The 19074-nt window shown below is 47.5% G+C and overlaps 2 protein-coding genes across 4 annotated transcripts; one reads left to right on the forward strand and one right to left on the reverse strand.

Annotated features, from left to right (window-relative positions):
- The first annotated feature begins 4974 nt into the window (after positions 1 to 4974).
- Smim33 (small integral membrane protein 33) lies at positions 4975 to 7255 on the forward strand. The gene is made up of 2 exons (XM_070035988.1): positions 4975 to 5057; positions 6431 to 7255. Exons 1-2 carry the CDS (start codon positions 5049 to 5051, stop codon positions 6800 to 6802), a joined length of 381 nt encoding a protein of 126 aa, XP_069892089.1. The 5' UTR covers positions 4975 to 5048; the 3' UTR covers positions 6803 to 7255.
- Positions 7256 to 10532: 3277 nt separating this feature from the next.
- Sting1 (stimulator of interferon response cGAMP interactor 1) lies at positions 10533 to 17663 on the reverse strand. 3 transcript variants are annotated; one of them, XM_070036144.1, is made up of 8 exons: positions 17489 to 17663; positions 16615 to 16640; positions 16010 to 16236; positions 15706 to 15889; positions 15407 to 15515; positions 14168 to 14406; positions 13358 to 13544; positions 10533 to 12298 (listed from the first exon to the last, which is right to left on the reverse strand). In XM_070036144.1, the coding sequence occupies exons 3-8, from the start codon at positions 16234 to 16236 to the stop codon at positions 12105 to 12107; spliced, it is 1140 nt and encodes a 379-aa protein (XP_069892245.1). In that variant the 5' UTR covers positions 16615 to 16640; positions 17489 to 17663; the 3' UTR covers positions 10533 to 12104. The 3 variants fall into 3 exon arrangements, with proteins under 3 accessions (XP_069892245.1, XP_069892244.1, XP_069892246.1); XM_070036143.1 differs by having other exon boundaries at positions 16615 to 16681; XM_070036145.1 differs by lacking the exon at positions 16615 to 16640.
- Positions 17664 to 19074: the final 1411 nt, after the last annotated feature.

Raw genomic sequence — 19074 nt, forward strand, 5'->3', positions numbered from 1 at the left:
TGAATTTAGGGTCTGAGTGCTGTTCCTGAGTTTTTGTGCTCAAGGCTAAGGTTAGAGCTCTACCATTTGAGCCACAGCTCCACTTCTGGACTTTGGTATAGAATTGGAGATAAGAGTAATAGAAGCTGGGTGATGATGGCTCATGCCCGGAATTCTAGCTACTCAGGAAACTGAGATCTGAGGACTGTGGTTCAAAGGCAGCCCGGGCAGGAAAGTCCATGAGATTGTTTTTTGTTTTTGTTGGTTGTGGGGCTTGAACTCTGGGCCTGGGTGCTGTCCTTCAGCCACTTGAGCCACTGTGCCACTTCTGGTTTTCTGGGTTTGTTGGAAATCAGAGTCTCATGGACTTTCCTGACAGGATTGCTTTAAACCACAATTATCAAATCTCAGTCTCCTGAGTAGCTAGGATTACAGGTGCAAACCACCAGCAGTGGGCTCTCCTTAAAACTCATCTCTCCAATTAACCACAAGAATACTTGAAGTAGCACTGTTGCTCAAAGTGGTAGAGGGTTAAGAGCTCAGGGACAGCACTTAGGCTCCATGACTGATAGAAAAAAAGAGTCTAATAGATTTTCCTGCCTAGGCTGGCTTAGAAAGTCAGTTCTCAGATTGATGGAATAGTTGAGATTACAGGTGTTAGCTACCAGCTCAATTAACAATTTTGAACAATGTGGTTCATGCCTGTAATCCCAGCTTCACAGGAGGCTGTAAGTATAAGGATTGTGGCCTGAAGTCTGAGACTGTCCCCTGGCAGAAGTTTAACACCCTATTTTTTGGGTTTTTTTTTTTTGGGGGGGGGTCCGGTCGTGGGGCCTGAACTCTGGGCCTGGGCACTGTCCCTCAAGGCTAGCACTCTACCACTTGAACCACAGCACCACTTCTGGCTTTTTTCTTTTTGCTTATGTGGTTCTGAGGAATCAAACCCAGGGCCTCATGCATGCAAGGCAAGCCACCTCCCCAGACCCTTAACACCCTATTTTAAACATAACTAATGAAAAAAAAAAAAAGGTATGGGCATGGAAACAGGGAACTTCCTATGTACCCATGCTAGTTCCAAAATGTCTATTTCCTATCTTAGCCTCTCAAAGGCTAGAATTGGATTACAGGCCTGCACCACTAGAATGGGCTTTTCACCTGAAAGCTGAACATACTTAGGAGTGTGCTTATTTCTAATATTATTTTCTATATTAATATGTATAAGATCCCTAAATAAAAACCTCAGGCTGACTTTTCTTTTTTTTTCTTTTTTTTTTGGGGGGGGGGGGTCCGGTCGTGGGGCCTGAACTCTGGGCCTGGGCGCTTGTCCCTCAGCTCTTCAGCTCAAGGCTAGCGCTCTACCACTTGAACCACAGTGCAACTTCCAGCTTTTTTCTTTTTGCTCATGTGGTGCTGAGGAATCGAACCCAGGGCCTCATGCATGGAAGGCAAGCACTCAACCACTGAGCCGCCTTCCCAGCCCAAGGCTGACTTTTCTTGACAATTTGGAAAGAACTCCAGTCTTCTCCTCTGCTGTAGGTAATAAATCTTTCTCTGCTCTTTTATCTCCTGGCCATGCATTTTGGCTTTGCATTCATCAATGTGTGAACTCATTACATCCAGTTACACCACTTCTCCAAGGCTTTTTTCTGAAATCTGGTTCACATTGTCCTTAGTATGTTTACTTATTTGATCATTCTCCTTGCAGTAACTAAGCTGCTGGCTCTGCCTGCTCCCTGCCTCACAGATACCTACTTAGGCTCTGACACACCGTGTCAAGCTCTGTTCCTACTGTTTGGATGTTTTCCTCTTCAAAATTCAATCATTCTAGTATGTTCCGACCATACTACTTTAGATGAGCACAGTCATCACATCGAAAATCAATTTTAGTATATTTTAATTTATTCCCACATTCCTATAGCTCTGTGTGTGTGTGTGTCTGTGTGTGTGTGTGTGTGTGTGTGTGTGTGTGTGTGTGTGTGTGTGTATGTGTGTGCACCTGCACACACCAATACAGGGTTTAAAACAGCTTGGATCATACCTCCAGCTCTGGCTAATGAGAGCTAAAAGTCTTGGGGTTAGAGTGCTTGCCAATGAGTAAAAGTGTCATGGATCAAATTCAAACTCAATGTCAGACCAAAAAAGAAAAAGAAGAGGCTTATCTGCCTAATCTAACTTTGAACCTCAATCCTCAGATCTTAGTCTCCTGAATAGCTGGGTGTTCTCCATCAGTACCTGCAATCTACAGCTTAAAAAATAAAATTGCTGGGGCTGGGAAGGTGGCTCAGTGGTAGAGCGCTTGCCTTGCATGCTCGAGGCCCTGGGTTCGATTCCTCAGCACCACATAAGCAAAAAGAAAAAAGCCAGAGCCGGGCGCTGGTGGCTCACACCTGTAATTCTAGCTACTCAGGAGGCTGAGATCTGAGGATCGTGGTTCAAAGCCAGCCCGGGCAGGAGAGACTGTGAGACTCTTATCTCCAATAAACCACCAGAAAACCGGAAGTGGCGCTGTAGCTCAAGTGGTAGAGCGCTCGCCTTGAGCTGAAGAGCTGAGGGACAGCGCCCAGGCCCAGAGTTCAGGCCCCACGAACGGACCCCCCCCAAAAAAAAAGAATAAAATAAAATTGCTGGGTGCCAGTGGCTCACGCCTATAATCCTAGCTACTCAGGAGGCTGAGATCTGAGGATATTGGTTCAAAGCCAGCCTGGGCAGGAAAGTCCGTGAGACTCTTATCTCCATTATATCACTAGAAAACCAGAATTGGTGCTGTGGCTCAAGCGGTAGAGCACTCTCCTTGAGCTGAAGAGCTGAGGGACAGCGCCCAGGCCCAGAGTTCCAAGCCCCACGACTGACCCCCAAAAAAAATTATTGTAAAGGTAATGCACAGAGGGGTTAAAGTTACAAAAGTCAGGTAGTGAGTACATTTCTTTTTGAGCAGTGTCACCCCTTCCCTCATTTTTTGTTTTTTTTTTTTCCATCCTGACCCCCTCCGCCCCCAAGTTGTATAGTTCATTTCCAACATAACTTCTAACGACTATCACTGCTGAATTAGTTCATCCTTTGTCCCACTGTTTCTGTGCTTCCCTTTCCCTTTCCCAAATCAGACAAACTTACATACAAGACAAAAGTGCAGAAATCAAAAACAGTGACAAAAGCAAAAAAAAAAAAAAAAAAGTATATATTTTTTTTAAAAAAAACCTCTTGTTACCATTTCTTGGAGTTCATTTTGATAAGCATCATTTTATATGATCATATGCACATAGCAATTGAGTTCTTGTGATCCTCTCCAAAGAATATCTGCCTTTGGTCTCACTGTGTGAATTTTTAGGGTCCTGTTTAATCATATCCAGGTGTCATTTTTTGCCTTTTATGATCCATTACTTGTAGATTTATAGGCACATTTTATTACAAGTGAGGGAAAACATGTAACCTATGTTTCCTTGGGTATGGCTTACTTCGCTTAATATAATTTTTCCCAGGTCTTTCCATTTCCTTATGAGTGGGACAATGTCATTCTTTCTGATGAAAGCATAGAATCATAGAATTCCACTGTGTATATATAACACGTTCTCTTTCCTTCTTTCTTTTTTGTCAGCTGTGGGGCTTGAACTCTGGGCCTGGGCACTGTCCCTCAGCTGTTCAATTCAAGGCAAGCACTCTACCATTTGAGCCACAGCACCACTTCCAGTTTTCTGGTGGTTTATTGGAGATAAGAGTCTCACAGGCTTTCCTGCCCAGGCTGGCTTTGAACTATGATCTTCAGATCTCAGCCTCCTTAGTAACTAGTATTGCAAGTGTGAGCCACTGGTGCCTGGCTTATACCACATTTTCTTGATCCATTCATCCACTGAGGGGCATCTGTGTTGATTCCACATCTTAGCTGTGGTAAGCAAAGCTGCAATGAACATGGTTGTGCTTGTGACTGTAGTGTGGCCTGCTTTGTAGTCATTTGGATAAATGCCTAGGACTTATAACTTTTTATCAGACGTTTAGATGTAGGGTGTGATTTAGGTGAGATCAGAAAGTTCCGTAACTGCCCCCTGGAGGCAGGGGCAGGTACTTGGCTGATAGGTTACTGCCTAGGACTGGGAATTTTCTGAGGATCTGCCCCCTGTACCGACCTGGCCCAGACCAGCCTAGCAGCCAGGAATCCATGCATATCTGAGATCTATCCTGTGTCCTGTCTCCTGGCTCACCTCCAGTCTTCATGGCGTCCCAATTCAGCTCTCCATTGGAGCTGAATTGGCTTATTGGTATTGTTCTTGTTATTTCTTTCCTCTTTAGTATCTTTCCTAGCAGGGTTATGTGTATTTGCATGCTGCAGGCCTTTGTAACAACTGGCAGCCTGCAGCCTGTTACTGTATAATAAAGACTCCAATATTCTAAATTTTAAAATGTGGCTTTTGGAATGATTTACCTTACAACAACAGTAAGACTGTCTCAAAACAACAACGGGCTAGGGATTTGGCTCAAGTGATGGAGTTCCTGCCTTGAAAGCAGAGAGGCCCTGAATTCAAACCTCAGTACTGCAATAAACAAAAACAAAACAAAACAAAATATAAAAAGATCAATCCAGGTACAGTAGGATATACCTGTAATCCCACCACTGAAGCAGGGGGATTGTGAGTTTGAGACAAGCCTAGGCTGCCTAGAGACCACATCTCAAACAAACAAAAACAAAAACCTAAAACCCCAAACCAAACCAAACCATCAAAAGACGGCAGGAAATCTGTAGAGATGGGAGTCAGTATGATCTAGTAGGGGGAAACAGTGTTGGCTGGGTGGCTGGAGTCTGATAGAGAAGGGTTGAGCAGTGAGCAGGCTGATCAGGCTCTTAAAGTTCAGAAGGCAGGTGCCAAGGAGGAAGATCAAGGTACTCTCAGAGCTAGGGGCTGGCCCGGGGTAGCTCAGATGTTCCCGGAAGTATGAGCGCGGGAAAGAGCAGTGAGGGTGTATGCAGAGGGCGTGTGCCCCGCAGACGTGGCAGCTCTGGGTAGGGGAGCCTGGGCAGCGAGCACTGCTTTACCCAGCTGGCCTCCAGTCCCAAAGGAGCCCTGTGAAAGTCCCGGACAATGCACCAGGTAGACTCTTTGCTCACCCCTTCCTGCCAGGTTGGCTTGACTCCCTCTAGGGGCCCCATGCCTTCCCAGGCCTGAGTTCCCTTCTCTCCCTGTACATCCGGAGCTGCTTTCCTGCCCCCTGCCTTGGGAACCCTGGGTCAGTGGCTCAGAGAGCTCCCAGAGAGCCCAGAGAGCTCCACCTTGTAAGGGGAAGTGGGCAGTATTTCCACAGGGACACATATAGGAGATGGAACATAACTGTGTGGCTAAAGGAAATGGGTTTGCCCTGACACCCTTTCCTGGACCCCAATGGCCTAACCACAGGGAGGCCCAGGCTGAGGGCTCAGGGCTAGAGAGAGGGGGCCAATGCAGTCTTGTCTGTGGCAGGATGGTGGCTGGGGAGGGAGATGAGGTCTCTTGCACCTGTTTGTTGGTTTTGTTTCTTAATATAGGCTGGCTTTGAATCACAATCCTTCAATTTCTGCCTCCTGAGTAGCTGGGATTACTGGGATATACCACCACATTCAGCCCTGGGGTTGTGATTTTATGGCTTATATATTTCACTGCAATCCTCCCACTTTCACTCAACATGTAGCAGGCTGGAGACAGAAGTAGAAAGCACATACCTCTAACTCTTGTAAAACAACTCAGGAACCCTGACAAATGGACTGGCTAGAGGACAGCTAGGAATCTACCCTGGCACCACCCTACTCCAGGCCCCAGGAGAATTGGAGGAAAGGACCCAAGCCTTCTCCCCTTTCTACCTTCTAGTAAGCCCAGGACATAGGCTCAGACGGATACAGGATCTGTTTAGGTATTTTGCTGGAGATGTAGGAAGAGAGGCAGTGGGAGGTGACTCGGGATAAATTCTATTATGCTGAACTGTTCTGAAGCCTCTTTCTTTGCCCCTTTCTCAATGACTTTTTCTGTCTCTGTGTCCATCCTCTCTCTCTCTCCCTCCCTCCCCTGTCTCTCTCTTTTGCGCTCTTATCCTTCACTCTCTGCTGTTCTATGTATGCCATTTTTTTTGTTTGTTTTTTGTTTTTTGTCAGTCGTGGGGCCTGAATTCTGGGCCTGGGTGCCATCCCTGAGCTCTTCAGCTCAAGGCTAGTGCTCTACCACTTGAGCCACAGCACCACTTCCGGCTTTTACTGCTTATGTGGTGCTGAGGAATCGAACCCAGGGTCCCATTCATGCAAGGCAAGCACTCTACCACTGAGCCACCTTCCCAGCCTTGTTCTATGTACTCTTGTTGTTTCTGTCTCTGCTTCTGTTCCTGTCTTTCCCTGGAACTGTCTGTTTCTGTTTCCTTTTCTCTATATTTTGTACTTCCTCTCTCTCTATATATAAATGCCCCTGCCAACCTTTCCCTTCTGCCTTTTATCCCATTCCAGGCTTCTCAAGCTGTGAATGGCTCATTGGAGCAGGAGCCCCAGAAGCAGCTCCCAGAGGTGCTAGATGGGGCCTGGGAGCCACCTCCTGAGGATGGGCTGCCGCTGCTCACTATTATCATTGCTGCCTTTGTCCTGCTGGCAGTTTGTATCGTGTTGGCAGTCCACATTGGGCCAAAGCTGCATCAAGGCCATGCCACTCTTCCTACAGAGCCACCAGCCTCAAAGCCAAAGGATGGCGTATACCTCATCCACTGGAGGCCTCTGGGCTTCCAGGACACTCATAAAGATGTCCAGCAAGGAGCTCCTGTCCCTGCCTCTGACCTTGCACCAGATGGACCCAGGCCCAGCATCGGGGAAGACACATATCTGTAGATATGGAGATTTTGAAAGAACTTTCCTTAACTCAGAATTAGAAATGGGGCAGGGCACCAGGGGCTTATGCCTGTGATGCTGCTACTCAGGGAGCTGAGATCTGAGGATCAGAGTTTGAAGTCAGCCTGGACAGGAAAGTCTGTGATACTCTTATCTCCAATAAGCTATAAAAAAGCCAGAAATAGGACTGTGACTCAAGTGGTAGAGTGCTAGCTTTGAGCAAAAAAGTTCAGGGGAATGGTCCAGGCCCTGAGTTCAAGCCTCGGGACCAGCATAAAACAACAACAACAACAATAATAATAATGATAATGAACTAGAAATTGGGCTGAAAATTCAAGCACAAGCAAGTTGGAGTGTGCGCACCAGAGCTACAGAAGGTGCACAAGACTCGGCTAATGCTCCACTTTCCGTGTTTATAGAGAAAACTCAGCTGTGCCAGGAAAATAAAAGCAGATTGACAATCCTGCCCAGAGACAAGTTACTGTGGATGTTCCCAATGCCCAAGGCCATACTTAGGAAGTTCTTCCCTCTCTTCAGGGACCTCTAGACCCTGAACCACCTCTTCTGAGTCCCTATTCTCTCCTTGTGCCCCTAAGTCTTCTTTCCTTGTGATGTAAAGAGAATTCAGCTTAGGGATTGGAAGTGTGGCTTAGTTGGTAGAGGGCCAAGCCAATGAGTGAAGCATCAGAGACTGAGTTCGTGCAAGTCCCAGTCTCACAACAAAGAGAAAAAGAAAATTCCTCATACAGGAATGTCAGAAGTCTCATGCCTTGGGTCCTATAAAGATTAGCCAGGAAAAGCTGGAATAGATAACCATGATGGGCCATAGTTCTAGACTCTGGGGACTTGGGGAAGGCAGGAATGTCTGTTACCTTTCACTCACTGGAGAGCAGCTCTTTGGCTGACAGAGCCCAGGCCTGTTGCTAACCTTTCAAGACCTTGGAAACCCTAAGCACCATTCAGAGTTGGAGGATTGGCTTTGAATTGCTTCCTGATTGTCTTGCTTTTCCAGGATGTGATGGGAAGTTTGAAACTCAGCTCTGCCCACTTTCTGCATATATAGGCCTGTGAGGAAACACCTAGAATTTACTATAAAACATTTCTCAGGAAGTGGCACCATGATTCAACATGGTATATCACTAGCCTTGAGCAAAAGAGCTCAAGGACAGAGCCCAGGTTCTGAGTTTAAGCCCCACAACTAACAAAAATTAAAATAAATAGAAAAATAAAAACATTTCTCAGTTCCAGAAAACAGGAAAGGTAAAGGAGGTCCATGGAGCTTGTTTGGGGAAAGGGGTCCTTCCCTGTAGGAAGGGCTTAGGGAAAGTCAGCCGTGGGGCCAGGAATATGTAGGCAGGGACCAGGAAGACAAAGCTAGGCCTCTTTGTGGCTCACTGGGAAGGCACCCCTTTCCCTGACACCTTGGAACCTTACCCATGTGCAGTCAAGAATATGTGGATAGACATTTATGAAAGGATTGCTGATGCTTTACGCTGGGGAACTCCTGAGGACAAGTCAACCCCAGGGCCCACCCTCAGTGAGTATCCTATATAGTCAGGGGGAGCTGTGAAATAATGGAAGATGGCCAGGAGCAGAGGTAGAGCAGCAGTTTGTACAGAGGCTAGGTTTTCCTTAAAGGACTGGGGAAAAGACCAGGTACTGGTGATGCATGTTTGTAATCTTAACTACTTGGGAGGCTGAGACCTCAGGATCTCAGTTCAAAGCCAGCCCAGGCAGGAAAGTCTGTGAAACTCTTATCTCCAGTTAACCTCCAAAAGGCCAGAAGTAGAGCTGTGGCTCAAGTGGTCGAGTGCTAGCCTTGAGCTGAAAAGCTCAGGAACAGTGCCCAGGTCCTGAGTTCAAGCCCAGGACTGGCAAAACAATGACTGGAGAGAGGAAAGCTATCATCTTAATAGCTGCTACTTCTTTGGGTCAGCTATGTGCCAGACACCGAGCCATCTGTGAGCCTACAGACACTATGCCATTCACTCCTCACAATAACCTTGATAAGAAGTGCCATCTTATCTCCATTTTATACTTGGGAAGACTGAGACTTATTGAAGCACCCAGCTGGACACTGATACTAAATGATGGAGTTAGGATTTGAACTTGGGGCTGTCAGACTCCACAGCCTGTGTACCATGCTTATAGCTGATGGATGGGGCAAGGTGAAGCTGGGGAGGCTCTTGATTCTGGGCTAGATCCTAATATGCTAATATGCTAGAGTCCTCAAGTCTTGGAGACAAGATGACTGGGACAGCTGGAGAGAAAAGAAAGTGCTTCCTTCTCAAATCCCATGGCTCGGCCATCTTTAAGGGCAGCTGGTTTCCCCTGGCATGTGTGTTTGTGTGGAGACTTTGCTCAAAATAAGGCTGAAGGGGGCTGGGAATGTGGCCTAGTGGTAGAGTGCTTGCCTAACATGCATGAAACCCTGGTTCGATTCCTCAGTACCACATAAATAGCAAAGCCAGAAGTGGCGCTGTGGCTCAAGTGGTAGAGTGCAAGCCTTGAGCAAAAAAAGCTCAGGGACAGTACCCAGGCCCTGAGTTCAAGCCCCGGGATTTTTTTTTTTTGGCGGGGGGGAGAAAGGAAGAGGCTGCACTTAGAAATGCGTAAAAACAAGGTGGGAGGGAGGGGACAAATCTAGCTTGGGTGGAAATGGGCTGCCTGGCCTCACAATTATCCCACCACGGTTATTTTGCCCTGGTTCAGTGCTGGCAACGTAGGTGCGGCATGGTGACTAGATGTGTTGTCTAAGTCTCAAAGTATATGTCCTGTTTCCTCACATAAACATATTCTCACCCTAATTTTTTTTTTAAATTCCAGTTCTGGAGCTTGAACTCCAGACCTGGGTGTTGTTCCTGAGCTTTTATGCTCAAGGTTAGTGCTCTACAGCTTGAGCCATAGCTTCACTTCCAGATATTTTGGTGACTAATTGGAGATAAGAATCTCATGGAGGGCTGGGAAGGTGGCTCAGTGGTAGAGTGCTTGCCTTGCATGCATGAGGCCCTGGGTTCGATTCCTCAGCACCACATAAACAGAAAAAGCCCAAAGTGGCGCTGTGGCTCCAGGGGTAGAGCACTAGCCTTGAGCTGAAGAGCTGAGGGACAGCGCCCAGACCCAGAGTTCAGGCCCCATGACTGGCAAAAAAAAAATTATCTCATGGATTTTCCTGCCTGGACTGGCTTTGAACTGTGATCCTCAGGCCTCAGCCTCCTAAATAGCTAGAATTAGACATGAGATACCGGTGTCCAACCCCACTCCGTTTTGTGTTTTGTGTTTTTTTGCAAGCTCTCTTCTCTGGGGACATATGTTCAGTGGCCACTGCTTTTCTGAGTGGCTCTTCCCCAGGTTGCATCTGTATTCCAGTCATGGCTTCTGTGTGCTAGCTCAACCCAGCTCTTGATCCTCCTGTTCCCCAGCTCCCCTCTGGAAAGGGCAACTGTGCCCTTAGTCAGACTGCTGGGCTCAGTGCCTTACCCACCACCCACCTGCTGGGCCGTCCACAGAGAGAGGAAGGCAGCAGCACACATAGGTAAGCTGATTTGGGCATCAGAGGTAATATGTGATGTTTCTGTTATCAAAGACAAAATTAAAATCTATTTCTAGCTCTAGAAAAACATCAAAACATTTTCCAGGTTTTTTATGTGATTTTTTTAATCTATTGGTTATTGTGGAGTATGTAGTGTGTGAATTTCCTAAGTTTCTTTTTGTTATTGATTTCTAACTTGGCTCCATACTTCATTATTTATTTTTCTTTTGAATGCTGAGATAGAACCCAGGGCTCCAGCCTGGTGGCAAGCATTAAACTCCTCAAACCTCACTGAGGTAATAAATACCAGTCTGTTGTAGGTGTCAGTCTAACAGCAAAAAGATAACACAATCACACTGGGTAATCTCAGAAGTGGCTTTTAAAAGGAATATAAGAAGAAAACAGGATATAAGGAAATCACAAGAAAGCAATGCTCGCTGGGTACCAGTGGCTCATTACTATAATCCTAGCTACTCAAGCGGCTGAGATCTGAGGTGTGTGGTTCCAAGCCAGCCTGGGCATGAAAGACTGTAAAACTCTTATTTCCAATTAACTAATCTACCCCCGTCCCTCCCCGACAATAGCCAAAAATGGAGCTGTGGCTCAAATGGTAGAGTGCTATCCCTGAGCAAAAGAAACTCAGTGATAGTACCCAGGCCTTGAGTTTAAGCCCCAGGACCCCTTCCAAAACAAACAAAACAAAACAAACAATAACAATAACGAAAAAGCAGGGCTAGAGGGGCTGGGAAGGTGGCTCAGTGGTAGAGCGCTTGCTTTGCATGCATGAGGCCCTGGGTTCGATTCCTCAGCACCACATAAGCAAAAAGAAAAAAGCCGGAAGTGGGCTGTGGCTCAAGTCGTAGAGCGCTGAAGAGCTGAAGAGCTGAGGGACAGCGCCCAGGCCCAGAGTTCAGGCCCCACGACCGGACACCCCCCAAAAAAAATAGAAAAAGAAATGTACTCTTTATTAAAAAAAAAAAAAAAAAAAGCAGGGCTAGGATGGTGGCTCAGTGGTAGAGTGCTTGCCTTGCATGTATGAGGCCCTGAGTTCGATTCCTCAGCACCACATTAACAAAACAAGCTGGAAGTGGTAGAGTACTCACCATGAGCTTAAGAGCTCAGGGATAGCACCCAGGCCCAGAGTTCAGGCCCCAAGCCTGACAAAAACAAACAAACAAACAGCAGTTCTCCAATGGAGAACCAATAGCATTGCTAGAAGCTCTGCCAGAAACCTAGAGAGAGGATTTACTGTGAAGGTTACCTGGCAGGAGAACCCACAGTGACTTTGATACTCAGGAAGGAGCAGGGGAAATAAATACCCTGACTACATCTCTCCTTCTTCCCATTCTCTTGCTGGACCTCCCCATTGAGCCAACATGTCCAGAAGCCTGAGGACAAAGGGAGTTTGTTGATACCATGTAGATAGGTCAACTCAAGGTAGAGGAGGCCTAGATAGCCAATGGGACAAGCCTGACACATGCTTTAAGTTTAACTGGCCCTTAGTTTATAAAACACCCTACACGTATATACAGTCTTTTACAACACTCCTATGGAGGTGGCCGGAGGAGCAGTTATAATCCTACATCACAGAGGAGACTAAGGCTTAGAAAGAATTGACTTGCCCAAGAAATGTAGGACTTCTCTGGAGATGTCAAGTTCAGGGCCTTCTCTGTGAAGTGGGAAAAAATAACTGCTGGGACTCCAGCCACTAAAAGAAGCACTCAGATCAGTCTTGGGAGTCATGGAGGCTCAGGAGAGATGCCCTGGGCCTCAGATGAGGTCTGTGCGCAGTGGGAGGGGCTGTTCCATGTCACTGATGAGGAGCTTGGGTTCTTGGGACAGCACGGAATAAGGAGGCATCACTGAGGTCTGGAAGCTTCTCACAGTAATCTCCTCTCTCTCCTCCTGCCGCAGGTGCTGGAGAACCTCCTGGGATAGTGAGAAGCGGTTTCCCTCTGCAGGTTCTGGAACAGGGCATGAGCAGGGGATTAGGAAATGGTAGGAATCTTATACCCTGCCATTAGAACATGCCCAGAGGAATCACCGAGACATCCTCTCTACCCCCTTCTCCCCACCTACCCTTCAACCTCTGAGACTAGAGTCTAAAAGAATCCTAAAGCTAGAAGCAGGTTTTTATTTTGTCTGATTTTTTTGGGGGGGGGGGTAAATACTGAGTTTAAACTTGAAACTAGGCAGGCTCTCTACCACTTGAACCATATTACAGCCCTTTTTTGTTTCAGTTAGAGTTTCAGGTAGAGTTTGCTTTCAAGTAGATTTTTGCCAAGGCCAGTCTCAATCTTGATTCTTTTTTTTTTTCTGTCGGTTGTGGGGCCTGAACTCTGGGCCTGGGCGCTGTCCCTCAGCTCTTCAGCTCAAGGCTAGCGCTCTACCACTTGAGCCACAGCATCACTTCAAGCTTTTTCTGTTTATTTGGTGCTGAGGAATCGAACCCAGAGCCCCATGCACGCAAGGCAAGCACTCTACCACTGAGCCATCTTCCCAGCCTCAAACCTTGATTCTTCAGTACTACTGGGAATCCCAGGCACAGGTCACTATACCTAGCTTGTTGACCAAGATCAGTTCTTGCTAATATTTTCCCTGAGCTGACCTCAAACCACAATCATCCCTACCTCTGCCTTCCTGAGTAGCTGCAATTACATAGTATAATAGTGTAGCCTGGCTTAGAAGTAGTTTTAGGGATAGTGGAAGCTCACTCTCACTTTTAGAGAGGGAAAGAAATCTGCCAAGTCATGTAGCCAGGGAGTGACGGGACCAAGGCTCCAGACACTTCTGCTTCCTGCCCTGTCAATAGATGAAGTGAAGGGCTTCTAGAACCCCATTCTTTATACTGCACTGAAATTCTACGTCCAAAGATTAACATCTTAGGGCAGCAGGGGGACCTCTCAGGAGGAAAGAGTATGGTTTAGTTTTTCTGATGACTTGGGAAAGCCCAAGAAATGGTGCTGTCCATGTCCTGACCCTCTGGGAGATCCTAGGACCTCTCTACCCTACTGACTTCTCACCCTGATATACAACGAGGCGGTAGTTGTTCTGAAACTCAGGAACATCAGCCAAGATGTCTTCAAGTGTCCGGCAGAAGAGTTTGGCCTGCTCCAGTCGCTCCTCCCGGCTAAAGCCAGCTCTACCATCTTGTGACATGGCAAACAGAGTCTGCAGCGGTGTGGCATACTCCAGGACACAAGTGCCTGCCTAGAGTTGGTGACAGAAAGACCAGACTAAGCTAGGCTGATAGTCTCTGGACTATCAGTGCCATGGGCTGACGCTTCCCTCCCTTAGGTTAATGGGGTCTCTGCTGTCTGGTCTGCCTTTGCCTCTGACATCTCCCTTCCTGAATCCAGGGCCAGGCTGGGATAAACCAGCCCTCCCAGAGCCTTCTTAATCATTGCACTGAATTGTCAACTGTTGTTGTTGAAATCAATTCCTCTGGGAGGGCTCTGGGGTTCGGCTCTGCTCTGGGTTTTCCCACACCTCCATGAATTTCTTCAGATGTTTTCATAGACTTCATTATAAAGAACTTGATGGTTGAGAGCATGATAAACTCCAGCTGAAACTGTCCACTTTCTCACTGTATCTCTGAGCTTCCGTTTCCTCCTTTATAGGGTCAGAGTCTCAGGATGGTGGTGAGGATTAACTGGTGGTCATATGATGCAACCAGAGTAGCATTTAGTAAGTACTCAATAAAGGTTACTTATCATTATCATTCAGAATTGAATCTTGCCTTGACCTGGGACCCACGGGAGAAACAGGCTCAGAGAAGAGTTCTCCAGGGCCTTGATTCCACCCCAGGGGCCCACATCACCCTGCACACTCACTGGCTGCCCTTTTTCCAGAAGCTCATAGACACTGTTAGAGTAAATTCTCCCCTTGACGCCAGCACGGTCAATGCTCTGCTGGGGCAGCATGTGCAGGAATCGGATGTTGGGATCAGCCACACTCAGGTCATCAGGTACCCTACAGTCCAATGGGATGAGGATGTACAACCTTTGGCTTCCTGCACCCTGTAGTATGTTGTTATGGAGCTGATTGTAAGTTTGGATCCGAGCCTGGAGCCCTAGGATAGGGAAGATGAAGAAGTCATCCTCATGAACCTTCCCTCCCAGGCCAGGACTGAAACCCAAGCATTGGCCTCCTCAGTGTGGGTGCAAGAGAACTGGGTCTACCCCACTCTCATTATACAGGAGGCTGGAGGGGAAGAAATTCTAGCCTTTCTTTCTTTCCCCACTAGATTTCTGTGTCACCCCCATCCCTTCCCATCACAGCCATCAGGATCTAAGAGGCTGGCAAAGCCCTGGAGGAGACATTCTCAGTAGTACAGGGCACAGAGAGCCAGCCTCCAGCTCCAGAGTGCTTCCTTGCAGAAGCCCTAGGGTCAAAGAGAGGCATGAGATACACAAAGCAACCACCTTGGCTTGCAAGGCAGAGGACTGAGACACATGAGCTCCATGTGATCTAGGGTTCAGGCCCTGGATAGACCTGGGTTCAAATCCTGACTTCTCTCACTAAGGCATGTAAAATGGAGAAGTCACCTCTCAGAATCACACTTTCCTTATCTAAAATAGATGATGATGATGATGATGATGATGATTAGTTAGGCACGTGATGGGCACAGGGCACAGAGTAAATATCAAAAGCCTTCAAGGTTTTGCCTTGGGCAAGTCACCAAATGGCTTTTGTGCTCCATATGGGCATAATGGCAATCTCCTTCATGCTGAGAGGGCTGATTTGGGAAGCCAATGATTTGTTAGACAAAAATATGTTAAAAAGTGGGCTGGGAAGTTGGCTCAGTGGTAGAGTGCTTGCCTTGCATGCCTGAGGCCCTGGGTTCGATTCCTCAGCACCACATAAGCAAAAAGAAAAAAGCTGGAAGTGGTGCTGTGGCTCAAGTGGTAGAGCGCTAGCCTTGAGCTGAAGAGCTGAGGGACAGCATCCAGGCCCAGAGTTCAGGCCCCACACCGGACCAAAAAAATATATATATATTTTAAAAAGTACAGCAAGTTCTAGAAACACAGAAAGCCATGTATCTAGACATGGAGATCCAGAGAGTGGCCCACCTGGCAGGATCAGCCTCAGGTACCCTATGTAATACGACCATGCCAGCCCTTGGGCCACATTAAGGTTCCTTTTCTCAGAAACTGCTGAGATCTCAACTGGAGTCAGGCTCTGTGGACAGAAAGATAGGGCTGGAGAACTTCTGTGAATGATACACCCATAGCCTTCCTCTTTCAGGAAGTTCTCCCAGCCAGTAGCTGCGACTCTAACCATTAATCCCTCCCCAAGCCCAGCAGTGAGCCCAGGCAGATCACACTAGCCACTTCTTCCACTTGCCCAGACCTTTTCTTGTGTAGCATACCTGAAGGCCCAGGAGGATGCTCAGAGCCTGTGAGAGGACCAAAATGACAAGCACCCAGCTGAGGGACAGGCCAGTGATGTTTCGGAGGGATGGGTAGAAATAACAGGACAGCAGCAGCAGGGCTCCATGGCGAATGGGGCATCCCAAACAGGCCCTTATAGCCTTCCAGTAGCTTCCTTGGTACCTGAAGAGGACAGCCCAGCCTCAGCCCGGAGCCTAGCTTAGCCAGGGAAGAACAGAGCTAGGAATCAAGGGAGTGAGACATGTTGGGTACCCAGCCATCATAGAAACTACAGAGAATTACCTGGACTGAATGTGACACACCTCTTCAGCCAGACAGCAGATCCTTTTTAACAGCAGTTCAAACTGTAGAGTAGCTAAGTAGAGTACCAGGCAACGGAGAGTGTGGACTGGGGACTCCCCCAGCCCCCAAAGAACCACCAGGCAGGCTGCCAGCAACACCAAAGCTGCTTGCTGGGCCCGCTGACCCCTGGGCCGTGGTATGGATGAATGAAGGCTGGAATACGGCATCTGTAGACACCAAAAAAATCCATGGCCATGTTCCTGGCACTCTGAGAGTAAGGCCCTAGCTGGGCACCTCCGTTAGCTTCCCCTTCCCTGGTGCTCAGCCATTCCCACAGGCTGCTCTTGGAGATACCTCTAAGGGACAACCAGGACACACACCATGCCATAGATATATCCATGAAAGGTTTGTTGCCAAGAATGCAGAGCCCCAGTGCGACCACAGGCATGATTTGGGAAAAAAAAAAAAAAAAAAGGCACTAACTAGCCCAGATCCAGACCCGGAAGTGTCACCCAGGTGGCCAACTCATCCATGAACCCTTGAGGACCAAGGACTCCTTGTCCTCAGCCTGCTTTGTTCCCGCTTCCCAGGGCTACCAACCCTACCTTCTGCCTCCTGATGCACTTTGTTCCTAGAAGATGAGAGATGGCAGGCAAAAGCCTGGCTCAGCCACTACCAGCAAAAAAAAAAAAAAAAAAAAAAAAAAAAAACCTCTAAAAATGAAACTTTAAAAATGACTGCAGCTTCCTCTTCAGCCCTGGCACCTTGCCAGGGCTATTAGGTACTGTATGGAGAAGGGTTTTTCCTGTGACTTGGGGAGGGGGCGGGGGGAGGGCCCTCCCACTAAGCTCTTAACCCCTAAGCTCTTAAACCAGGCCAGACTCTTAGGGTAGGAATAAGGCTTGAGAAAACTCCATTCCAAGCCTGGAGCTTGGCAGGTCATGTCTGTAATCCTAGCTACTCAGGAGGCTGAAATCTGAGGATCATGGTCTGAAGCCAGCCTTAGCAGGAAAGTCCTAGAGACTCTTATCTCCAATAAACTACTAAAAAAGCCTAAAGTAGGGGCTGGGAAGGTGGCTCAGCAGTAGAGCACTTGCCTTGCATACATGAGGCCCTGGGTTCAATTCCTCAGCACCACATAAGCAGAAAAACCCAGAATTGGCACTGTAGCTCAAGTGTTTGGGTGCTAGCCTTGAGCTGAAGAGCTGAGGGACAGCACCCAGGCCCAGAGTTCAGGCCCCACTACTGACACCCCCCACCCCACCCCCCCAAAAAAAGCCTAAAGTAGAGCAGTGGCTCATGAGATAGAATGCTAGCCTTGAGCAAAAGCAGCTCAGGAACAGCACTGAGGCCCTGAGTTGGAACCCCAGGACCTGGGGGGGGGGGGAAGAGGGCGGGGGGAAATGTGAACGAAACAACCTCCATTCCATTGCCTTGGTTACTCCAAAATTAAAAGTACTAAGAAAGTCAGTCACTTACCTGCAGCCACAACCTGATACACCAGCTTCCCTTCAAGCCCCCAGGATTCTCTACTATCAGCTACCAGGAGTAGTGTTCTGGCTCTGCATAGGAGGTGGCCATGCCTATGACTTCTCAGACAGACCGTTCAGAAAGGCAGTGAGGAGTTTGCACATGTCATGTGCTGCAATGTACCACTTAGTCCTCACAGGCCCTATGTCAGGAAGCTAGAATTCTAGCCCTGCTTTAGAGGTGGGGCCTCAGATGACCCATTTCACTTGCCCTAGCAAATGAGGAAATAGAGAAGTCTTAAAATCTGGTGATACACTCCAAAGCCCAGCTCTGTGCTTGACTTCATAAAACCCCATGGAATAATTCTACTTTCATAGGGTGTGTCTGCCTGCTGTCAAGCAAGTCTAGAATGCTGAGTCCCAGACAGGGGAGGGCCTAGCAAGTCGAAGTAAAGCAGCAGTAGTTCATTCCTGTCCAGGTTTTGCCTGGACCCTTTCCCACATTGCAAGCAGATACAGGAAGAAAACCACACTCCCAGATGCCCATGGGTTCCCATAAATAATTGGCATTCCTGGAAATTCTGGTTTTTCAAAAAATCATTTCCTAAGACTGGAGGGAATCCCCTACCATCTCTGTTCCCTATAATTGGCTCACATAAAGGGATGGAAGAAAGAAGACAAAATACTATCAACGGTGACTCTAGCAATAGGAATCTGGGTGATTTTTATTCTTTTTCTTTTTTTCTTTTTCCTGAATGGGCTGGTTTCAATCCTCAATCCTCAGATTTCAGTTTCCTGTGTAGCTAGGACTACAAGCCTAAGCCACCGGCAGCCAGCTATAGTCATTTTTTTCCTTTTCCTTCCTTCCTTCCTTCCTTCCTTCCTTCCTTCCTTCCTTCCTTCCTTCCTTCCTTTCCTTCCTTCCTCCTCCCCTCCTTCCCTCCCTCCCTCCTTTCCTTCCTTCTCTCTTTTCCCTTCTTTCCTTCTTTCCTTCTTTCTTTCTTTCTTTCTTTCTTTCTTTCTTTCTTTCTTTCTTTCTTTTCTTTCTTTCTTTCTTTCTTTCTTTCTTTCTTTCTTTCTTTCTTTCTTTCTTTCTTTCTTTCTTTCTTTCTTTCTTTCTTCTTTCTTTCTTTCCTTCTTGTTTGTTTCCTTTTGGCAGACCTGGGGCATGAACTCAGGGCCTGGGCACTGTCCCTGAGCTTCTTTTGTTCAAGGCTAGTGCTCTACCACTTGAGCCACAGTGCCACTTCTGGCTATTTCTGTATATGTGGTACTGAAGAATCAAACCAAGGGCTTCATGCATGTTAGGCAAGCACTCTACCACTAAGCCTCATCCCAACCTCTTTCTTTCTTTTTGAGGGGGACTGCCTCCCCCTCAGAGCTTGGGTACTCTCTCTGAACTTTTTTGCTCAAGGATGAGGTTCAACTACTTGAAACATAGCCCCACTTCTGGCTTTTCAATAGTTAATTGGAGATAAGAGTCTCAGTGAGGGCTGGGAAGGTGGCTCAGTGGTGGAGCACCTGCCTTGCATGCCTGAGGCCCTGGGTTCGATTCCTCAGCACCACATAAGCAAAAAGAAAGAAAGCCAGAAGTGG

This window comes from Dipodomys merriami, unplaced genomic scaffold (assembly GCF_024711535.1).
Source record: "Dipodomys merriami isolate MVZ:Mamm:240054 unplaced genomic scaffold, mDipMer1.0.p SCAF_27, whole genome shotgun sequence".
Classification (NCBI taxonomy): Eukaryota; Metazoa; Chordata; class Mammalia; order Rodentia; family Heteromyidae; genus Dipodomys; species Dipodomys merriami.